General features: G+C 35.1%; 5 protein-coding genes across 5 annotated transcripts; 2 read left to right on the top strand and 3 right to left on the bottom strand.

The window, feature by feature from the left end:
- The first annotated feature begins 1,174 nt into the window (after window positions 1–1,174).
- Window positions 1,175–2,719, top strand: LOC102603306 (uncharacterized). Its single transcript, XM_006354685.2, has 3 exons — window positions 1,175–1,631; window positions 1,743–1,828; window positions 2,254–2,719. Exons 1-3 carry the CDS (start codon window positions 1,295–1,297, stop codon window positions 2,536–2,538), a joined length of 708 nt encoding a protein of 235 aa, XP_006354747.1. The 5' UTR covers window positions 1,175–1,294; the 3' UTR covers window positions 2,539–2,719.
- Window positions 2,720–2,883: 164 nt separating this feature from the next.
- LOC102602965 (ADP,ATP carrier protein ER-ANT1) lies at window positions 2,884–7,656 on the bottom strand. The gene is made up of 4 exons (XM_006354684.2): window positions 7,469–7,656; window positions 6,041–6,327; window positions 3,954–4,325; window positions 2,884–3,693 (listed from the first exon to the last, which is right to left on the bottom strand). Exons 2-4 carry the CDS (start codon window positions 6,296–6,298, stop codon window positions 3,382–3,384), a joined length of 942 nt encoding a protein of 313 aa, XP_006354746.1. The 5' UTR covers window positions 6,299–6,327; window positions 7,469–7,656; the 3' UTR covers window positions 2,884–3,381.
- A 1,018-nt stretch (window positions 7,657–8,674) lies between these two features.
- On the bottom strand, window positions 8,675–11,282 carry LOC102600060 (isoaspartyl peptidase/L-asparaginase-like). The gene is made up of 5 exons (XM_015312023.1): window positions 11,065–11,282; window positions 10,638–10,871; window positions 10,442–10,528; window positions 9,674–10,142; window positions 8,675–8,760 (listed from the first exon to the last, which is right to left on the bottom strand). The coding sequence occupies exons 1-4, from the start codon at window positions 11,209–11,211 to the stop codon at window positions 9,681–9,683; spliced, it is 930 nt and encodes a 309-aa protein (XP_015167509.1). The 5' UTR covers window positions 11,212–11,282; the 3' UTR covers window positions 8,675–8,760; window positions 9,674–9,680.
- A 922-nt stretch (window positions 11,283–12,204) lies between these two features.
- LOC102602292 (D-aminoacyl-tRNA deacylase-like) lies at window positions 12,205–18,279 on the top strand. Its single transcript, XM_006354682.2, has 9 exons — window positions 12,205–12,534; window positions 13,291–13,471; window positions 13,564–13,706; window positions 14,884–14,947; window positions 15,288–15,340; window positions 15,911–15,966; window positions 16,333–16,407; window positions 17,639–17,824; window positions 17,987–18,279. Exons 1-9 carry the CDS (start codon window positions 12,334–12,336, stop codon window positions 18,072–18,074), a joined length of 1,047 nt encoding a protein of 348 aa, XP_006354744.1. The 5' UTR covers window positions 12,205–12,333; the 3' UTR covers window positions 18,075–18,279.
- Window positions 18,280–20,094: 1,815 nt separating this feature from the next.
- Window positions 20,095–21,544, bottom strand: LOC107061959 (dof zinc finger protein DOF5.4). The gene has a single exon (XM_015312022.1). The coding sequence runs from the start codon at window positions 21,398–21,400 to the stop codon at window positions 20,441–20,443; it is 960 nt and encodes a 319-aa protein (XP_015167508.1). The 5' UTR covers window positions 21,401–21,544; the 3' UTR covers window positions 20,095–20,440.
- Window positions 21,545–22,872: the final 1,328 nt, after the last annotated feature.

The raw sequence follows: 22,872 nt of genomic DNA, 5'->3' as shown, positions 1-22,872 counted from the left end.
TTATGTACTACTTATATATTATACATTATATATTACTATTATATATATATATATATATATTTTAGTAGATAAGTGTGAATGTGAGGGTATTTTGAAATACCCAAAATACCCTCACCTTGACACTTATGTTCAACCCTCTCCTTTTTTCTGGTGCCATGTGTCAAAAGAAGAGTGAATTTTATTCACTCTTCTTATATAGTAAAATAAAATATATACCACCACAGGTCCACAACAACAATATACTTACATTTTATCTTTGCAAAAGATTTAACAGAATTTGAGAAGCATTTACAATTTATTAGTAAAATGAATAAGTTATGCTTTTAACTAATATTAATTTGTGGATAAAAAAAGAAAGAAAAAATAGCAAAAGAAGTGATACACGAGCTTCGAATTAAGTGATAACAACCAAGAAATATTTCAACGGCGGTAGTTGCATTCATATTTCTACAACTAATAACTAACTGGAATGACAAATGGTTGGAATTTCAACAAAATAAATAAATAAATAAAAACTCTATGTATTGATAATATAGAAAATATTTATATAATTAGATTACTGAAAAGACAAATACAAGTAAATCTATTTATTTAGCATGATAAAAAATATAGAATAATAAATAGTACTAAGTAACATGTTATAAACTTATAGCCGGATCTGATGGATGTAATAGTTCTTCATATATACAACTTAAATAAGGGGCCTAACTATAATGTATTTTTTTTTCCATTGCGTGTTCGATATCCATACTGAGGCCAACTAACAAACTGAAATCTTTCATTAAGAATGAAAGATCATTCCGTCACAACCCTGATTTGATTGCCTAACAACAAATTTATTAATACTAGAAGTTTGAATCTTTTTCAAATCGAATTGCAGTTCTACGAGTCTTTTACGTGTGCCACAAATAATCTACTCACAAGAAGAATCATATAACAAAATGAGCAATGTGATACAACACTGAATTCAACAACCAGTCATTATGAGTCTAATGGACCACTTCACGATAATAGTTGGCACGTCAAAAACTCCCATATTTGGAAAATTCAAAGAGATTCCTGTAAATAATTGTGCATGACTATTAAAATCTGTCCCTATTACCCAACATATTACGTATATAAAAAGTCGAGACTCCTCTCACGTATTACACAATATATAATCAAATATTATATGTATATAAATTGGTCCCATTAGAGACCACTAAATTAAATTTACTCTGTTTCTTTGGCCCTCTCCATTAGCCATAAACTGAATTTTTCAGTTTTTTTTATCAGTTGAAATTTAGGCACAAGTATGAATCGGTTCCGTGCAAAGTTGCACGGATTCTGTATGAGTCGAGCGGTTGTTCGTGTTCGAGCCCGTTCTCCTTGTCAACGGTACAAGAACACGGGCTCGATCAAGTTCAACGACTCTGACAGTAAATATTGTAGCAGCACGGAAATGAGCTTCAACAGTGTCGAGTCGAGGCCGGATTCTGAGAGTATTGGTAATAATAGTAATAATAACAGAGTTATGGTTGTGGTTGATCCTAGTCTTGATCCCAATTGTGCTTTGCAATGGGCACTTTCTCATACTGTTCAAAGCCAGGATACTATTCTTCTTCTCTATGTTAGCAAAATCTCAAAAGAAGGTAAAACTTTTGACTCCCCGAGTTAAAATTCTGGCTCCGTCACTGAGTTTAGCGCTCAGCTAGTTTTTTTTTTACTTGATAACTAATTATGTTCTGTTTAATATGATGTAGGTGAAAAAGCCAACAGTGAAATTAATCAGAGGGCGTATGAACTTCTTTGCTCCATGAAAAATATGTGCCAAACAAAGAAACCAGGAGTAAGTATTTTGTAGGTTTATCTGGAAAAAAGTTAATCAATTATATGGAAACTTAACATTGGACCAAGTGAGAATTTTAGTAGTCCAGTTAGTTGGCTTATTGAACTTTCACCTCATTGGTGAAAATTCGATTCCACATCTTGTGATCCCCTGCCCCCAATTTTAGAAGAAAAAAGAAAGGATCAAGTGGAGGGGAGGGAGTAAATGCATTGGAAATGTCACTGTCATGTGGGATTGAGTGTCCACCTTGAACAATCCTAACGGTTATTTGAACCATATAGGTAACGACAGGTGTATTTTTGTACTGATTGTATAACGGAGGGTGAAATTGATCTTTTAGGCATATTGACTTACTTATTTTCAAAAAAGAGAAGTACTTAGAATTCTATTCTGGTGCTAAATTTTCATTATGTGCATCACATTAGGTACAAGTGGAGATAGTAATGCAAGAAGGAAAAGAGAAAGGAGCTGTGGTTGTTGAAGAAGCAAAGCAACATAAGGCCTCTTTACTGGTGTTAGGACAGAGGAAAAGATCGATAACGTGGCGCTTGCTAAGAATATGGACAAGGAAAAAGTCAAGAAGCAGAGTTGTGGAATACTGTATTCAGAAGGCAAATTGCATGACAATTGCTGTGAGAAGGAAGAGCAGCAAGTATGGAGGATATCTCATTACTACCAAGCGTCATAAGAACTTTTGGCTTTTGGCTTAACGGAACAGATAGATAATTTAATTTACCTTTTTAACAACATTATAATCCCACAAAGTGGAGGATGGTGTGTACGTAGCCTTACTCTTGCCTCATGAAGGTAGAGAGAAGTTGTTCAATTAATATACCTTTTTAGTTCAAAATGAAGGAATTTTTTGTCATTTCAACATGAATACCTTCTATTCTTCCTGGTTCGAAATAATTGGCATGCCAATGTATCAAATCAGTTAGATCCTTAAATGCTCAAAGAGAAAAAACTTACTACAATGAACACATGACATGTATCTCTCATTATAATCCAACATGTAACATACTTTAGTTGGAGCTAATATTACAAAAGTGAAGATATTGACACCAAATAACAATCATATTATGCCAAGAAAATCAATGCATTTATACAGGTGAATTGATCTACTATTTGCACTTTCAACATATTTTTCTAAAGATAAAAGAAAAGCCTATAGTATCAATGGTTAATTCCTGGGGTAAAAAAAGAAGAAAGAAAACAAAGTTTAGAATGGACTGTACAGAAAAATACAGGATGGACCGACACTTGTTTCATTACTTCTGCCTTGATTTCTCTTGTATATGCTACTGCGCACTTCATTATTCTGTTCAATGGTCCAACAGCATCTAAGCAGGTAGTCTACAGTAGCACAAGTGATGAAGTTCATATTCACAGAGCTAAAACATTTGTGCGCAAGCACCCTGCATGTAGTTGTTCTCTTTTTGTTCACAACGGTTGGTGAAATGAATGCTCTTGCCATCTCTGCTTCCATTAACAACTCACCCTCCACATGGATCACAAATAGGGTTGTACACATATACAGTATTCATGTAAAGCTTTTATTTGTTGAAGGCTCTCTGAGACTCAAAACTGTAAGTAGGTCTATATACAATTTGATGTAATTTGTCATACCCTGCAAGTACTCCGGCCCCTGCCACACCATAAAGCATGTTTGCACTTACTCCTCTAAAAAGTGCAGCAAAACCTTCAAGGCGTATAATTTCGCGGAGTGCATGCATGGAATTCCGATACTTTGTTTCCTGCCCTGAAGTTAGCATCATTCTTCTGCGGACTGTGTCAAATGGGTAGGCACACACCCCAGAGAAAGTGGTTATGCTCCAACCCAACATGAAACTGGCAGGAAAATTGTCCTGTGTACACAAACGAATGTTGAAATTAGTTTCTGCTGCCGTACTTTAACTGGTCATATGCATGTTCCTTGTTAAAGAAGATCAGCAACATAACAAATTTCCATCCCTTCCCCCACAAATACCCCATAAATTTTATGTATGGGCACAAGCTGTTTATAGTTTTATTATGTTGGGTCAACTATATTGACAAGAAGGAAATGGTGCAATAACAAAGAGAAAAATTTCAACCAGAAAAGTGCCAATCTAGCAATCTAATTTACCTGTAAGGGTCCAACTAAAACAATTGGCTTCATGGAGTCATAGATCCCAAAGTACATGCCTCGGTACAGGGTTATTCCCATGATTGAGGCCCCAAAACCCCGATAGAGGCCAACAATTCCATCACTTGACAATGTCTTACCATAAACATCTATTAGCCCCTTAAACTGACGTTTACCATTAAGTGGACAATACTGAGCATCCATCGCCATCCGAGTCCTTGCATAGTCCAAGTGATAAAGGAGCATGGATGTAGTTGCTCCAGCAGCACTACCGGAAGCCACATTCCCTGCAAACCACTTGACATATCCATCTCTGTCTTTTGAATATCCAAAGAGGTTCTTGTAGTAACCTTTGAAAGCAAAGTTGGAAGCCTGTGAAAGAAACAATTGTGTAAGCTCATCAAATATTATATTAGTTGAACAATTGAAAATAATATCTATGAGAATTTACTGATAAAATGAATATGAAAATATAATTCACAATATTAAGATTTAAGTACATAAACATTTCCATCAATTATTTGATACTATAATTCATTCTTGCACTATATGCAATTGTGAAGAGGACAATCTTTTTGCGGATGCAAAGCATGACAGAGGAAACAAAAGGAAAAAGGAATGCAAGACACTATTTAAGTGATGCAAGAGGACTTTATTATAGATTGAGTGCATCACATATACAGTATCTTTCAGCATTAACAGCCCATGTTCAACCAAAACTCGGTAATATCACCCCCAAGTACATGAGATGAATGTAGCTTGACCGAACACATCCCAGCAAAATAATACAGCAAAGATCACAGATTACTACTTTCTTGAAAAGAAAGTGTGCGAGCAATCTGCTAGGCAGAAATCTAAATAGGAAATACACATAGCATACTCTTCTACAGTACATCTGTGATCTGACGCAACAGTAAACAGTAATTTTCCATTCAGACTAAGCTATGGGAAGATCATATTGGATCTAGTCATATTGGGTACATCCAATTGACGAACTGATGAGTAGAGTCTAAGGAGGGTTGCCCAGAATGGTGCCAACTTTGAATGAACAAAAGAAACCAATATTTAAATGGCAGACTCCAGGCTCAAACCTACAATAATACAAGGCATGCTCTAAATGTCCAGAACAAGCATGTGAGTAAGCGTTTCATGACCCAACCCCCCAATAAGTGGGCATTCGCCTAGTCACATCCTGTGCATATTGGCGTTCTCCTTTCACCTTAGATTCATACTAATATCTATGTTTCTCACTTTGATATTAGTGACACAACATGAGCTAATGAATAGTTCCTCGAGTAAATACATACAAGCAGCTAAACACGAGCTAATGAAAAATAGTGACACTCTCCTACATTTATTCGTTATCTCTCAAAACACTTAGCATGACCCCTCAGGTTTCGTAAATGGAACTTCTCTCAAAACATTTAGCATGAAGTGAGTGTTGGGTGGGTCTATTGGTTACTTTGTAAAATTGCCGCTTTGGCACATTTTGAAGCAGACAATGTTAGATTTGGTTATCTTATAGGTCACATGTACATAAGAGCATTAACTAAGAAGCTGCAGGTTTTTCACTAAAGTTGACATGGTAACTAAGAAAGACCTTGTTTCAGGGGACCTAGAAGGGGCCTGAATCATTCAGAAAACACTGTGAATACAATCAAGAAGTACATAAAGGATGACTTACTAGAGTAGCCATCACGAAATGTCCTAGTCCAAGGCAAAAGATTATGATAATTATAGTGGATAAGGAAAATGATTGCCAAAGAAGAGTGATTGAGCTTATCTCCAAGTTAAGCTGAACCAACCAAAACTATGTATAAAACCTTAGCGGATATCAGGGGGAATAGTAGAACGCTGACTAGTCTGACAAACCAAGGGAGACGCCAACTCCCTGAAGCATTACATTATTTACATCTTACATTTTTAATCAATAAGTTGGGCTTCATCAATCTAATTTTAGGTGGTATTTCAGGGGGAAGTGAAACATGAAGGTTAACTGCTCAGTGTGCTAATAACTGATATAGAAAGTCAAGTAATATAGAGATAGAGGTCCCAAACATCACAAGGAGATGAGGAGGAATAGCCACCTGAGTTGGGAAATATCTTATAACATTGGCCTGGTTTCCCCTCCACAATGACATAAAACCCTCGTCTCGCAAAACTCTTTGAAAGCAATCACCAATTCCCACATATGGTCTCTTAAGTTGACCCCTCTTCATTAATTCTCCTTGATTCTGCAACAAAAGCTTTACTCGCTCAATTGGTGCGGCAGCACTTTTTGCGAAAATGCCTGCTGTTCCTCCGATCAGAAAATCAACAGAAAATTTTTCTGATCTTGTTTCCATTTTAGGCCCCAAGTTCCCCCTCCTTAATCCTGCAAAAGCAACCCGAGGGGCATAAATATGTCTATGAGAAATATAGGAGAAAAATATTATTATTCAAGTAGGATTCTAGATACTATTTCAATTCATATTCCTATTCCTATTTTAAGTAGAATTGTATATATTATTCTTGTTCTTATTCCTATTCTAACAATGTCTACAAAGTAGACCTCACCAAATAAAGCCTCTTGTGTCTACTTTCCTAATGGGTGATAGCTTCATGATCCCAATCTATGACCACAAACATCATGCAAGCAACTACATACAACAAGTGAAGATTCTTTCTTTTCATCTGGAAAAGTAAAACTTGATTAACATTTTAAATTACATTTTTCACAACATCACATTTAGAGAATCTCTAATTTTATAGACCACTAAATTTATCAACTGAAAAAGCAGAATGAATACAGAAGACAAGAAGACATATAGCTTGTTTGACCAAGCTTCAAAAGTCTGTTTATTTTGAAAGTGATTTTAGAAAAAAGAGCACTTTTTGAGAGAGCAGCTTATGTTTGGCTAATCAAATTTTGTTTGGCCAAGGTTCCAAAGTGCTTAGGGGAATAAGCTACTTTTTTGGCTTCTAAAAGAACAACTTATGCTATTACTCAAAACTCAAAAACACTTCACCTAAAATCTTGGCCAAACAACTCAACTTTCTAAAATAAGCATATTTTCTTACAAAAATAAGTACTTTTGGCTTCGCAAAAGCTTGGCCAGATAAACTTATGTATAACTGACCCCATGATAGAAGGTGAAGTTTATCATCCAAACCATGCTTCAACACGACCCGTCCTCAATCTAATATCTAAGTTCCCAATATTACCTACCAATAATACAAAACATGTTTTCCTATTTACAATCATTCCCAAAACCCCAACATATTTGAAATTGAGACGTAGCTATTATTGTTGTTCCTAAAAGCTGACATTTTTTCCCGTTTCAACTATTAGCGCCACAGTAAATTTCATATAAGAGGTTGTACATTGATCAAGATTTAAACTTGCAAACAATAACGTTGTTGGGTTTCTTGAATGATTCGATTTAAGCCTCCATTATCCCCAAATTACAACAATTTTCTTGAATTCGGGATTTAGGGAGAGATATCAGCCAAAATAAAAAACAAAAAAAAGTTACCTGATGAGCCAATGAAGGAGAAGAAGAGGTCACCAACCACCAGGCGGTGGCGGCAGGTGAAAGAGAAGGATGCTCACCAATTTCTCGATTTTTTGAATGTCTTACATACATTATTACAAGAGAGCCGTGTTGTTTTGTGCGTTTCACATTATTTTGGCGTCGAATTGCACAATCCCATAAACTTCTCCCTCGTCTTTATCCTATTTTATTTTATTTTAAAGAAAATCCTTCTTTTATGGTTTTCCTTTTTTTTTTTCTTTTCTTTTTAAGGACGAGTTTGAAACGAGGATTAAGAGATAAATAATTTTGAAATTAATTTCTAAAACAAAATTTATTATATGTTTAATTTAAACTGTAGGATAAATTTCTTATTCAAATATTTGATGTGTGTTGTCTAAATGTATTAGTGTTGTTACGACTCTTCAAAAATATTTTTTAAAATAATATTTTACTTAAAAATCCGACAATATTTTTAAAGAGTTTGAGCATTGATCTAAACCCGTGTCAATATGCAGCCAGGAAGTTGAATCCCTTATAAGTTATACCCACTTGTCAACTTGTGCAACCACTAACCAAAGTATCCATTTTATTAAAAGAGTTTGGTTGTTTCCTTTCAAATTATTATTAGTAGTACAAAATACTCTGTATGCAAGAGAATAGAGACCACATGCTACTTATAAAATACCAGCTAATGCAGACTGAAACAATAATTGTTGAGGTAAGCGATTTCTTTTCATTTGTCTATGTCTTAATAGTTATATTGATATGTCTAAGTCTTAATGGTTATCCTGATATAAGCTACGCACGTGTAAGTTGATATGAACATCACGAATCTTGATGTCTAACAGCCCACATCACCATATCCACATATTACATAAAGAAGCTTTTTTACTTTATAAACAAGAACCTATGGATGGACATGATAGTTCATCTGCCAATCTTTATTCATAATCCATGGTGAAACCAGATTAGATAGACATAAACATACACATTATACATAGTAATACACCATTAATTTACATAGAAAAGCAAAGGAGACATCCTTGATTCTCAATGTTTTACAAGGAAATATATGATTTAGCCAAGTCTAGGCTCTTGAGCAACTTTTCCAGATTCATCTACAAAGAGACGAACCCGGTCTAAACGATAATCCATAGTCACCATTGAATTAGGTGGAATTATATGTATCTTCAGCTCTGGTTTCTCCTCCTTTATCTTCCTCTCTGCTTCCTCTGCTGTCACTCCTAGTAATTCTGGCCATGACATTTTCCCACCTGGTGGGCTACTCCAATCTGTTCCAAAACTTTCTTTCATTATTGCAATATAATACTACAAATCACAGATGAATCCAAGATCTAGAATCAGTGAGTTCAAACAGAACAGTAATATCTTATATAATTACACATCTTACATTGAATGTTTATTGGTACAAGTATGTATAGACTATAGTTCAAGTCGAAAACAATCCGTTCAATAGTACTGAGTTATTGGACATACACATAATATCTATGTTGATCAGACTCTCCAAAAATGTTATAACATCTTTCAAAATGCACTACTTTTGAAGGATCTGACAACATATTGAGACGGAACAATATAGAAGAATTATATACAAATTTTAGAAGGAGAATGAGTAGAGAAGCTAACCAAGAATGGGTAATGGGGCTGGTGATGATTCATTAGGAAGTTCATCAGGGAGCTTCTTTGAATCCTCTGACATGATTAAGATAAAAGAAACTATATTCTTTTAGAGATTATTTATCTTTCTACCAGTCTATGATATCTTGATTTCATCAATTCTATTTCTTGGTTACAATAATTGCGAATAAATAATGGAGTAATATTAATAATAATATCTACTGCCGGCCAACAAGTTGTACCCACTTCTACTCTTTCAAGGTCTGATCTTGCAGATTGTATACCTACTAATCAAACTGACTCTTGCTGTTTAAAGCTGTCTTTTATATTTTACTCTTTATGTCTTTATCGAGAAAATGATCAAAATGTTCCTTAATCTATTAATGTTGATTTATTTTGGTCCTTGATATATACACCTAAACGGATCTAGTCCTTGGATGTTCGGAAAAGTTGACCTTTTATATCAAAAAAACAAGGAAAGCATAAACTATTGAAATAAAATCTAAGCAAATATGAAGTAACGTATTCGAAATGTCTCAAGTTTGAGGAAACACACAAACTCCTTACCTCAAAGTTACCAAATTCCTATTTGTGTTTTTCCATCTTGAGTAGCACAAGCTCTAAACATGCCGGTTGTGTTAAATGGTGTGACGACTTCCCCTGTGGCAGACACAGCAATCAAGCCAGTAGTCCCTTTTGGTGTAGATTCTTTTATAACATAATCTGTTGCTTCCTTCAGAGTTAGTCCTTTGTATTCCATTAGAGCAGCCACATCTCTTGCTACAGTTGCGCGGATAATTTCTTCGCCTTTGCCTGTACAAGACACTGCACAGAATTTATTTGCATATGTTCCTGCACCAACAAGGGGAGTATCTCCTATTCTACCAACCATCTTGTTTACTAGTCCTCCAGTAGACGTAGCAGCCGCTAAATTTCCAGAACTGTCAACAGCTACACATCCCACCGTCCCAATTTGGCTATCCCCATTGGGAACTGGTGGTTCATCAACTATTGATATAGGCTGTGTATAATCTACCTGTAAAGTTGATTGCATACATGTTTGACATTAACTCTGAGGCTGAGAATCATTCAATGTTAACACAAAACGAGACGAGACATATAGAGATAGACTAAAGTCACAAACAAGGATACTGAGGCAAAGTTTGAACAACTTTTGATTGACATCATACTATGAAGCATTAAACAATCCCAATCAAAAGAAAGCAGCAGTTCATTAATTCAATGTCGAATCCAAATCCAATTCATGGTCTAATCAAACATGAACACGCGAACATTCCAGCAATGAGGATGGAAGTGAGAGATTGTGCAGCATACCTGAACACTGTTAGCTGCTTTTGCTTGTTTCAATCTCTCAATATTTTGCGGAGTGATAAAATGGCTCGAGTCTACAGTTTCAACCCCCTAGATAACAAAATCGCCACAATTAGCAACTTCAGCCAAGTTACTAGGCAAAGGCAATATTTTGTATCTCTGAAAAGAGACCAAACTGATGTACATTATTTTCACAAACCTGCTCCCTAGCAAATGCTTCGGCTCCCTCAAACGCAAGATATATATGTGGAGTTCTCTCCATGACTAGCCTAGCTAGAGATACAGCATTAACAACTGTAGTGAGGCCAGAAACAGCTCCACAGTTCTTTGTACTTCCATCCATGATGCAAGCTTCCATTTCCACTGTGCCATTGTTGGTCAAGACCGAACCTTTACCAGCATTGAAGTGTGGGTCATTTTCCAGTTCCCGCACCTGTTAGATCCTCTTATATCACACTAATCTTTACCAATAGTGTATAAAAACTAGAAGCTTCTGATCTACGCTCTTAGACCGCCGTGATTACAAGTACGAATTCAGGATTTACAAACTAGTTCAACATGTTCAAATCAAGGAAGAACAAATAATATAAACAAAGGATGGGAATCTACAAATACTCAACTAAAACAAAAGAAAAGAGCAATACAAGTTCAACAACGTCTAAAGGTGATTTGTGGGAATTAAGAGCGTCAATGGCAATGCCCAAGCAACGATGGAGGCAGGATTCTCTGAGTTCACGGGGAATGTCACCGTGCAATGCGATAGCCCAACCCATACACTCACCAATATTATTATTATTTCCCCTCTTGTTTTGGTTATGGGTTTTAAGAGAGAAAATAAGTAACACCAAACATTATTTTTTTGCTCTACGTGTCATATGTAGTGGAGTACCAAAAAGGGCAACACTCCTGTTAATAATTTAGTTCAAAAATATTTTTATGATTTCGTTTAAAAAATATTTTTGATAAAAACATTATATTAAAAAAAAACTCTTTATAATAGTATAAACTATTAGTACTAGTTGACTAGCCCTGGTTTTTGAAACGGTTGCGAGGATGATCTGTCGGCTAACGTTTTCCCCTTTTTGAGGATTAAACAAATGTATTTTCTCTAAACAAACGCTAAGGTTCTTTCTCCAATAATGTTAAGAGGATAACATATTCTATACATAGTTTTTTGTTTTGCAGAGCTGGATTTACATAATATATTACACTTCTTATCAAATTTTACTTGCGTTAAAATATATAGTATATGTTGTTAATGTAATAATAATTTCAAGATTAATAGAAAAACAGAGAACAAAGGTAGAAATAAGGTTTAGAAACATCTTACTCTTCTTAAACTCTATTCTATTTACATAAAATACAGTGTGGGTTGTTTACTTGGGTTGTTAACTTGTTATTGTAATAATAATAAATGTCGAAAATATAATTAAATAATAAAAATATTTAATCTTTAACTGTTTAAATATTTAAATGAGATGGTCACACACTTCAACATTATATTTAAATGTTCTAAGATCGAATTCCACGTGCTTAACCCATAAAATGAATTAGACCCGTATATAGAATAAATGAGATGGTCATACATTTCAACAACTCAAATTTTAATCCTAAAATTATGTAACCAAATAATAACATGAATATTCAATCCACTTAATATATATATATATATATGAAGATATATAAGTTAATACAACAATTTTGATATGAAACAGTACTAATATCTCTAATTAAATTTCAAAATTCATATAGTGAAATAGCCCACCTAATACCTAATCCCTTGAACCAAAAGTCCCTAATAAGTTCAAACATCCTATAATCCTCCAAATAGTCCACAAAATTACATTTTTGCAGTGAAAAGGGAAGATGAGTGTTGCTTATCCACCAGTCATAGAATGATCAAGATTGGGCTTTTATTTCATAGAACAATATCATCAACAAAACATTGCTTCAGCAACATTTTTCATCAAGATTTGCTTAGGTGTGGCAGAGAAATGGTGACATTAATAGTGGCTACCACCATAGACCCTGCTTCCATTGGCCCTGCATCTGCCCTTCTAGCCATGCCTGGCTGGCACCCTGGTCCTCCCATTCAGGTAAAAATTTCAATCTCTTCTCTTATCATTTTCTTAATTTCCAATTTCTTCAAGTTAGTCCCTTTTAATATGTATCAATTAATCAACTAGACTAATTGGGGTAGCTATATGAATTCTACAGACTGTCATAATACCTTGAGAATTGCAAATAGGAAAGGAGGAGTAAAGGGCTGAATTAGCACACAAGGACCTAGTGGTCAGTGAAGTGGGTTGAGAAGCATGTAGTCTCGTGCTCAAATAGGAGATTCAACAATGGAGTTTGCTTGAAAGTTGGGGTGTGATTTGACTCGCCGAGGCTTTAGAGTTCAAGTTTGCGCATAAGTTGGGCGATGTAGGATCCTTTTATTACACTTGTCCCCAAACTAAAAGGGATGAGGGAAAAATGCTCATCTCAAGGCAAAAAGCACTATTTGATTATTTTTTTTCATACGTAGAAGCTTTGGTGGATAGAGTTACTTGATACCTAATGTTGGTGGGAGGTAGCAGGCACCTCGTGTAATTAGTCACGGTGCGTGCAAGCTGGCCCAGACACCATGGTTATAAAAAAAAAGGAGTAAAGGGGTGCATTATAAATCGACTTCCCTATAGTCCCCTATAGAAATTCAAGCCCGTATATCATACTTTGATGATTCAAGTGTATTGTAAATTTATAACTATTATTGCAGCGCAAGGAACAAGATGAAGTGAGATGTGAGCTTTAAGACATGCTTGAACTAATAAAGCTGTTATTTTGTTTGGTTTTGTGCATAAGCTTAGGATGTGCCAAGTTTTGTGAATCGAGATGTAAGGCTATTGAAACATGATAGCAGCATTGTGAGAGAGGACCACCTGGACATGCGTTGGGAAGAGACCACAGGCGAGACGGTTGATGAGGTTATCTTTCTTAGCAAGCACACTGCTGCATCTAATCGTCCTGCACTTACAGTTCACCCCATAGGTAGAAAATGGTTTCTGGTGTATATGGTTTATTTTCTTTGTATATGTGGAGTGTTCATTTCCTGTTACTTGTGTTGGGATGGAAAACATTAGGTGTGCCTCACCTAACAGAGGGGGACCAGCTGCCGGTAGGTGGGAAGCCTGCCTGGGCTGCACCACCGAATCCACGTATAGGACCGTGGTTTAGACTATTGAAATCTATTGCTGACTCACAGAATCTAACTCCTGAATTCGAGGTAACATTCCTGTTTAAGTGACTTTTCACTTTGGCATTCTTATTAACATTGACGTCTTTCTGTTAGGTTGACTAGTTATTGCAGAGTGAATGCTCGATTCAGAAAAAAATATTTAACTTGGTTTTGACTCAGTGTTGGAGTTTGTACTGGAGATCCATTTGCTTCGTTGCACTTCTAACTAAATTTCATGTGAACATGTATATCTTGGTTTTTTATGGTTGTTACCGTCTCCTTTGAAGCGTAGACTGTTTCTAGTTTAATTCTCAGTAGTCAAGAGTTGGCTGTCATTCTACTGAAAAACTGCTTTTATATGGAATGTTTGAGTGGTAAGGTGAACCTAGTTGAACTGCTTCTCTGCCTTTGTTAACTACCGAATAATTTTGTCATGGACTGGCTTTTGCAATGCTGACTTAAGATAACTCTAAATCAATCTTCAGTCTTCACCATTCTGCTTTCTATAGGACTGCCACATTAGTAAGGCTGAAAACATTTATGCTTGCTTTAGTAAAATTACATTTTCCCCTTTTTGAGTAGTAGTCATTGACCATTCTAAATTAGATTCTACGTTCCTTTGCTATATGACATTACACAATACATTTCATACTCTTGCAAATTAGAATTGGTGGACACAATATCTTTGGATTAATTATTAGAAATGTTAACTGAATCACTTCGTAAAAAAATGAGATAATAAAAATGGGGCAGAGAAACCAGTGGCAAGAAATAAATGATTATAGCCAAAGGAACATCTTCAATATTGATGGTATAAAACTAAAGTTATTTGTGAAGTAATCAATCATGAGAAAGGATTGTCTTATACATCACTGGACCTCCGGGCTTGGTTATAAAATAAGGAAGAATTGCCTTAAAGACTACTAACTATTACCGTTGAAATTACAGTATGACAAATGGACCAACTTGAAAAAACATGACATTTTATAAATTGAACAGAAATTATCAATGTATTCAGTTTTTTTATTAGATTGCTGATCAATAACACTGCTTTTAACTATTATGAATTGATGCTGGATCTGAGCTTAAGATTGATCTTCCCATGCTGCATGGATTTCCAATTCAGTAACAAGTGCAATCCTTTAGATTTTTTCTAATTTAATCTACTTTGTTACGTAATCATCTGTCTGTAATGGGTACCTTTCTATGTCTATTTCTGGTGTAGGTCACATTGGAAGCTACACATCATGGTCCTGTAACTAATGCACCCACAATGTTTGTAGAGATCGGTATACTTTCTTTTACCTTTCATGTCTTCATAATTTGTTTGACCTTCTGCAATGTATTTTCTTTCATTTCTAAATGGTGATTTGTATACTTTTCCATGTTAGTATACTATTGGTCGACTATCGACTATAAATAGTCAACATATTTACAATAATAAATTATTAATGAAAAAAATACTCAACTCCTTGATTATTCACACAAAGATAAAACATGTTGATGAAATAACTTATTAAAATTATGGATTATGTAGTTTTTGGTTAAGTATGTCATCATTAAAATCAGGCTAACACTCTCCACAGCAATTTCCTTTTCTATTCAATTGAAATTTTGTTTATCGTGTAGGCAGTACAGAGGAGTACTGGAAGAGGCAGGATGCTGCACAAGCCATTGCCTTAGTTGGGTATCCTTTTGCTGCACAAACTCTTTAGCAATATTCATTTATGTGTCATCTGTTTCTGTTGCAAGCAAACCCTCAAACCTTTGTCTTATGCTTACTCATTGCATTGGCTTTTGCCAGGCCAGTTGAACACTTTAGTGCTGCATTCATTACAATGTTGGGCTTTTACTTGCAAAAAAGGAACCAAAGGAATACTTTTAGTTCTATTTTGAAATACCATAGTTGTTATATACCTTCTGTGAATCCCTCATGATGGTACCTTACATTAACCACTTTCTTCAACTTTCGTTTTGTATTGTTTCTGTTGTCGTTGGCCTTTGGGAACTCAATGGAGGAGGTGGGTTAAAGATGGTGAATATTCTTTAGGAATTACACGTTTCCTGTTGCATTTGGAAATCTGATATATTTTTAAAGCCTGCATATATGCAACTTTAATATTGATAGCTCCAGTGGTATCTTAGCATTCTGATATTTCCGATGCTTAACCGGTGGCATGACTAAACTAATGCTGGAATTATCCCAACTTTGTTGGATCTTTTGTAATTTTCCCTAATTGTGGTGTTTGCAGTTAGTTTGGGAAGGACTAGGGCTCGGGGGAGGAGATGCAGTGGGGGATTGGAGCAGGTACGATTCAAGTAGTAGTATCTTGGTCATACTGTTGCTATTTCTACTTCTACATTACTAGCTTTTTACAGAATCAGACCTCATCATTTGTGGGACTAGAAGTTCATCCGTTTCCTTAATAATAATTTGTGGTAGCTTTGATCTACATTTCTTGTTTACGAATGCAATATCAATATATCATAGCTAGAATATATTTAAGCTAAAAAAGAAGATTCCCCTGAAAAAAATATCAGTTACTTCAACTGGAAAAGAATCAAGAACGAAGAAATATGATCCTCAGAAAAGAAATATAAATTGTTTTTGCTTGATTATATATTAATTTCTGATCTTTCTCCACCATTAATATCTACTTTCAATAAAATGCAGAAATTGTTTTCAGCAAAAGATTCTCCTAGGAATTGGTGGGGGACATTATGTACCACGGCATATGGATATAGTTCGGTAAGTTCCTCAGTCACCTGAAACTGTAATTCAAGATAATGAGCAAATAAACAGATATTCTGGTTCTGAACTCTAATCATGGCATCAAGTAATCAGTTCAGACGTATGGCCTTTGATTACTACCATCAAAATCTTTGTTTTCATAAATGTTATTAAAGTTGGATGATTCTACGAGGAACATTACTGGTTACGAATATGACAGTTCAAGTAAATGTTAGAGAAAGCTGTTGTGTTGTTGAAATTACTTTATTGTGTTCCTTGGCCTCCCTAATCCGTAAACATTTTTAAAATGGAAAGATAGTTCCCTCTTCAGCTCCTGGAGAAAAAGAGAGGTGGCAAGATGTAGGAACTTCTTGTATGAAAAACTATGAGGTACTGGAGTCGAGCTACCATTAGCATTACCAGTAATAGAAGGAAACAACTGACATACCATCACGAAATTCCGAAAAAGGAAAGAAATTTTAATGTGAAAGCAACCAAGCAAGATAGGTGCAAACAGCCAAAACTCTCTGCCTGTTGTATATACAATGTTTCACAGGTATTATTACCTGTCTCATAGGTAGAAGAGAACCAATCCCTCTCTTTGCCTTTACTGTTAACGTATAGTCTACTTAAAGAGCAACTAGGCATTGTATGATGGGAGTTCCATGTGGTTTCTCTAGGCAAAGCCACCAATGCTGGATTCAATTTAGCAGAAGCATTTAGGCTTATAGTCTCCTTATGACTATTACCATAACCAAGAAAACCAACTGGTGATGGGATGATTGCTTCTTCAAGCTCAACTAGTTCATTGAGATCAGCCAACCTGAATCGGATGCTGAAGCATCTTCTTTGATCTGTTTGCAGTGAGTTAGTGACGATCAAAATGTAGAATGAATTCATTTTTTGTTGATGGGAAAAGGGCCAAATATGCCTTCAGAGTATTCTTAATCGAGCAGACATGTCACATAGGCCTTTACCGTTCAATAGTTGGTCCAAATTTGCCCTTAATTTAACTGGTGCCCCAAATTAGCTGTTTAATAAGCAAAAAAAGGCCATATATACCCTGAAAGTATGCCAAATTGAGCAAAAGTGCCCTTTGTTAATAGTTTCACATTTCTTTAATATGTACAAATTTAACATTTTTTCTCAACTCGTGTTTTTGTAATAACCAAATCCAAGCATCGATTTCTTGATAGAGACTTGTAGCTTGGTTTACTTAAGTTAGTATTATTATGTTGCGATTATGCAGGAAAGATGGAGTTTGGGTTGGACACCTCATTGCTGGATATTCATTACCAATGGAGGACCCTGGTCCATCCAAATCGCAGGCCAACTTGGAGGTGGGTGGAACCTGGAAACAAGCAATCAGAGTTGCTTTTGACACTACTAGAGCAGCTTTTCCTCAAGGAGAAGTACTAGCACATCTCGATAACAAGTAAGTTTTCTTCGAGTAAACAATGGACCACAAAATTTGCATTGAATATCAATCTATTGATTAAAAATAGTTATTCAGAATATGTCTACTCCTGAATAACTTTGTTGTAATTATGAGAATCGATGTATCATGAAAATTGCTCATTTTTGTCTGTGGACGCAGGAGTTTCAAAGGTTGGCAAAGAAATGCTATAGTTGGATTTCTAGCAGAGCAAAACATTAAAGTTGGGAAGCCAAGTGATTTCTGCTAAAAAAAATTACATTTCCCTCTTTTATTGTAACTTGTAAGTAATAAAATAGAGTAAGTGATTTACTATCAATTCAAAGTTTGTATGGTGAAATATTTGAGTAACATAAAAGCCAGAAAATAGCTGGTTGTTTATGTCAAATCAAAGTTTCTATGGTGAACTTTGAAATAATGCATGACCTCATGACAGGAAATGAGTGACTAACCTTGTTCTTTTTTTTATTTTCTATACTGAAGTTGCTTACATTTACACATGTACTAGGTCCAGTAGCAAGAGCACAATGCGTGATGCTTGAGTTAATCACTCATCGGTGATACAAATTAGAAGAAAATATTTCTAAATTTTATCTTTTGCAAAAAGTTTCTCTATCTTTAGGAGGTAGTGATAAGATTGATATATATTAACTTATTTATGAAATTTCATTGAGTATGTTGTTGTTTATTTCCTTGAGAAAGTATTTTATTAAAATAAATATCTATCTTAATCTTGGTAAATAAAGTTATCTAATACTTGTTGCTAGTGAGAGATAAAGAGGTATCTCGAAAAACTAATTAAGGTGTGCAAAAATTAATTCGAACATTAAAATAATGTCTACATATTTATGTAAGGAGAAAACTAGAGAGGAAAAGAAGAAAATGAAGGATGTGTAGGGGTTTAATGGGGAAGTGAAGTACAAGGGACACACACAACAAATGCATGAGTCTGACTGAAGTGAAGACCACGCATCTGCACATGCAAAGTGACATAATATCTCACCCTACCCCACCCCCACCCCCCACCATACCCTTATATCAATAATGTGTCACATCACATGTCATCTCCATTACATCATTTCACCATCAACCCCCACTTGCTACTTACTCCCTCCGTTTTAATTTATGTGGGATTTTTCGAATTTTGAGATTTTTAAACAAGTCGATTTATATTTGATTGTAAATTTTTCATATATCTTTTAAATATTTTAAATTATCAATTATTGGGAATTATAGTATTTTTTACATAGTTTATAAAAATGTAAATTTCATTTCAAAATATTTGAAAATTTCATATGCAAATACCTGATTAAACTTAAATTGTTTCACTCTAAAAAATGAAAAAGTGCCACATAAATTGAAATGAATAGAATATTATTATTTAGTTTCATTCATGAACTATTGATAGCCTTGAAAACACCATTTTACTTGACTAACTGAATTTCAACACACCTCCGATCTTGTAACATAAGTGAGATAGATCGTAAATTCCCGTCAAGTTCAAAGGTATTTTCAACACTTTTCTCGATTCTTTATTCATCTTTTCATCTTCAAATTTTAAAAAATGAATTTTATATATTTATAAACTATGTAAAAAGTACTAAAAATCACTATAATTAACAATTTAAAATATCTAAAAAAAAAATAAAAATATTACGATTAAAATAAACTCGTTTGAATCTCGTAAGTAGATGTTTTCAAGATATTACGTCTATATTTTATTTTACTATAGAAGCACGTTCGTATGTGACCACACTCCACTGCTAGTTCGTATTCCTGCACAACTACAGCTCCCTATTGCACTTAGCCTGTCAGCTATGGAAAGAAAAACTGGTCACTAGAGAACAAACCGACCTACGTGGCCCACGTACCTGACCAATCACATCATCACACGTACCTCCACTTCCATAAATCATGCCACGTAAACCCATAATTAGCTGGGGACTTTCCATCCTCCCGTCCCCTCTTTCACCAGCCGACCACATCCCCCATTACTCTCCAAAGCTCAAATCTCTGCTATCCGTACATTTTCCTAATATCTTATCATCTAAATATCTAAAACAAAAAACAACTACGTCGTCCTTCTTCAACTTCCTAATTACAAGATTAACAACTTCAATCATAATTTTTCTATTGTGAGCATCTTTGAAGCTATCAACTTAAACTTTGTTATAGTAATTCTTAAGCTCTTTGATGGTAAGCGGAAGGTAAAGAAGCAAAACGAATAATGCAAAGACAAATTTTCCAGAAGAATTGAAACGAACAACAAATTAACAATTACAACACTTGATAAATTGTTCTCTATATCCTGATTAACTTAACTTTCACAATTAAGATACACTTGCAATAATATCTAAATATACCCCCGCCGGGAAAGTTAAACAAAAAAAAAAAAAAAAAAGTAATTAGCGTGGAGTGGTTAGTTACATTTGCATGATAGAAATTACAAATTTCAAACCCTAACTCCAGCCAAATAAAAACAAGAACCGAATTTATGAATATACATACCAACATAGTTAAACAGATATAAGCATATTTCTCTTGTACCTCTCCAAATTTTTTTTCCTTTCACTTCAATTGTTTTGTTTGATGTTTTTTGTTAGAAACGTGATAACATCAAGGGAGAAAATTAAGAGAGTTATCATTTTCACCCCACTGTGTTTGACTCCAGTAAGATTGATGATCAACGGTACCCGTTAGATCATAAAATCCATGATCTCCACCTCCACCACCATCAACTGCTCCACCAGTTTGCCAATTCAGTGAAGCGAGTTCACTACTGTTGTTTAACCTGCTCTGATGTTGTAACCCGGGATACTCATCAACCAGACCCGTTTGATTCGAAAAACCCGTACTCATCTGTTCCATCTTCATCTCACCGGATGTCGGCAATGTTCCAACCATCTTCGTCTCTGTATTCCATTGCTCATTTGAGTTTTGGTTCTCCGGCAACCGGTAAACAGGAATATCAACCATGTTAAATGGATCATTCGATGACGTAATCATGCTTGTGAAGTTTCCGATATCCTGAAACTGATCTTCAACTGAGTTCTCCATTAATGGCTGATCATCGAAGGTTTGGTTAGTACCGTGAGGTATGAAGAAATTGGACTCCGGAAAGTTGAGATAAGTTGAAGCAGAGTAGGAAGAAGTTGCCGACACATCTTCAGTAGTTGCAGCGCCGGAAGTATTCGCCGTTGCTGCCGCAGCCGCCGTTGTCGTAGCAGTAAGACTGGAACTCTCACTACTAGAATTAGTATCAGACTTATGTTCCTCCGGTGCATCGTCGGCAGTAGTTGATTTCGGCTTTGAACGCTTGCTTTTCCGGCAACCACCACCAACGGGGACGTTACGGAGTACGCCGCCTTTAGTCCAGTACCTCCGGCAACTCTTGCAGAAGTGACGTGGCTGAGAGAGATTATAGTTGTTATAGTAACAGAATTTAGTGTTGAGAGAATCGCAACGAGGACACTTCAATGCCTGGTGGTTTTGGTGATTGTTAGGCCTTAGTCTCCGATCACCACCACCGCCGAAAAACCGCCCTCCTCCACCTCCGATCGAATGTATATCTTGCATATCTCAAGTTCACCTAAACACCGGAAAAAATGGCTATGAAAATCTTAAATCATGATTTCCCGGCGAGATTTCACATTTGCCGACATCAGAATCTGCAACTATGAGTCCGTCCTTCTAATATATAGAAAAGAAAACTCTGAACAAAATGTAAGTGACAAATATCCTTTTCTATATCTTGCAGTGTTTTTATGATCAATAATAGAAAGATGAAAAGACGAGAATATCCCTGTTATACAGTGATAATAACTGTAGAAGCCACGTGATACGTTTTTAATATTACAATTAGGGGATGTGACCGTACGGTCCGTGGGGGGTGTGTGAAAGGAGGGACACGTGTACGACGGAGAGTGACTAGATTATACCGTTCACGAATCACAGGGTGTCGGGTTGTCGGCCAATGCGATATTTATGTAAGTAAGTGGGTGTAGCTTGGGGTCAATTATAATTGATTCATAACTTGCCACGTCGTCGTTTTGGTTAATGGGTTTATTGGCGGCAACTGTTTTTAACAACCCATCATTAGGCTTCATTTGTTCAATAAAACTCAATTAAAAAAAAGTTGTGTATATATAACAATATTGATGGTTTTTATGTACTCATACTTGATTATTGGAGGATTAATTATATTTTAGATAGTTCAAAGGCAAATTTATTTTATTTTATATAATTTAAGAATTAATTTAACTGTTATTCCTTCAATTTATGACTAGGAAGGATAAATATCATGCATATAAAACCATATACATTACAGTATTTATGTTTACGGTGTGTAGTCTACATCACAATCACATGTTTAAGGTATGTGATTCTTCTCGAATTTCTATTAACGCAAGATATTTTAGGTACTACATTATTCGATTATGATCTAACAATTTAATTAATCTATAATTTTTCGTGTATTATTATTGGTGTTGATATGGCCATCGAAGGGAGTGGAGGTCTTAGACTGCATGATATCAAATTTGATTAACGCATCCCATCATATATTTCCTATCAAAATTCACTTTCGAACTGACAGAACGTTAATTTAATTTGTTTTAATTAGACCTACTTTTTTTAAGAATAAAATAAAGTAAAATTCGAAGACTGGCTAGATTTTACTTTGATGAAAAGACAGACATACCAGAGAATTTGCCTATTTCAAATGGAACATGCTTTTTTTCAAGTCAAAAGGGATGAATATGTATATTATAATGTTTATTTCAATTTTAAGAAAGAGTCAAAAGCAATCTCAACGACGCTCATTTTGATTAATTAATGATTAGTTCTGTATATAATTGAGTGCAAATCAAAAGCACTCCGAATAAATTATTCTACTTCGGTATGATATTAGTATAATTTTGTGAATGAATAATTCTCACCTATGACTCATAAGTTAATTCTTAAGGTTAAATTAGGCGCCTAACTAATTATTCTTTTTCATCGTGGCATCAGAGTTACATCCACTTCAACGAACAAGTTTAGGCATGCCA

The sequence above is a fragment of the Solanum tuberosum genome, unplaced genomic scaffold (assembly GCF_000226075.1).
Source record: "Solanum tuberosum cultivar DM 1-3 516 R44 unplaced genomic scaffold, SolTub_3.0 scf00180, whole genome shotgun sequence".
Lineage (NCBI taxonomy): Eukaryota > Viridiplantae > Streptophyta > Magnoliopsida > Solanales > Solanaceae > Solanum > Solanum tuberosum.
Note: the sequence above shows the minus strand (reverse complement) of the source record. Positions and strands in the feature narration are given on the sequence as shown.

Bases quoted from the DNA above. Each gene is read 5' to 3' on its own strand.
- LOC102600060 (XM_015312023.1), bottom strand. From the start codon at position 11,211: ATGGGTTGGGCTATCGCATTGCACGGTGACATTCCCCGTGAACTCAGA. The intron at 10,872-11,064 runs GTTTTAGTTGAG...AGGATCTAACAG, and splicing joins TTGTATTGCTCTTTTCTTTT to GTGCGGGAACTGGAAAATGA. The intron at 10,529-10,637 runs GTTTGTGAAAAT...TTTGTTATCTAG, and splicing joins AAGCATTTGCTAGGGAGCAG to GGGGTTGAAACTGTAGACTC.
- LOC102602292 (XM_006354682.2), top strand. From the start codon at position 12,334: ATGATCAAGATTGGGCTTTTATTTCATAGAACAATATCATCAACAAAA. The intron at 15,967-16,332 runs GTACGATTCAAG...AATAAAATGCAG, and splicing joins GCAGTGGGGGATTGGAGCAG to AAATTGTTTTCAGCAAAAGA. The intron at 17,825-17,986 runs GTAAGTTTTCTT...CTGTGGACGCAG, and splicing joins CTAGCACATCTCGATAACAA to GAGTTTCAAAGGTTGGCAAA.
- LOC102602965 (XM_006354684.2), bottom strand. From the start codon at position 6,298: ATGGAAACAAGATCAGAAAAATTTTCTGTTGATTTTCTGATCGGAGGA. The intron at 4,326-6,040 runs GTGGCTATTCCT...TTTCTTTCACAG, and splicing joins TAAGATATTTCCCAACTCAG to GCTTCCAACTTTGCTTTCAA. The intron at 3,694-3,953 runs GTAAATTAGATT...TTGTGTACACAG, and splicing joins TTTTAGTTGGACCCTTACAG to GACAATTTTCCTGCCAGTTT.
- LOC107061959 (XM_015312022.1), bottom strand. From the start codon at position 21,400: ATGCAAGATATACATTCGATCGGAGGTGGAGGAGGGCGGTTTTTCGGC.
- LOC102603306 (XM_006354685.2), top strand. From the start codon at position 1,295: ATGAATCGGTTCCGTGCAAAGTTGCACGGATTCTGTATGAGTCGAGCG. The intron at 1,632-1,742 runs GTAAAACTTTTG...AATATGATGTAG, and splicing joins TAGCAAAATCTCAAAAGAAG to GTGAAAAAGCCAACAGTGAA. The intron at 1,829-2,253 runs GTAAGTATTTTG...GCATCACATTAG, and splicing joins GCCAAACAAAGAAACCAGGA to GTACAAGTGGAGATAGTAAT.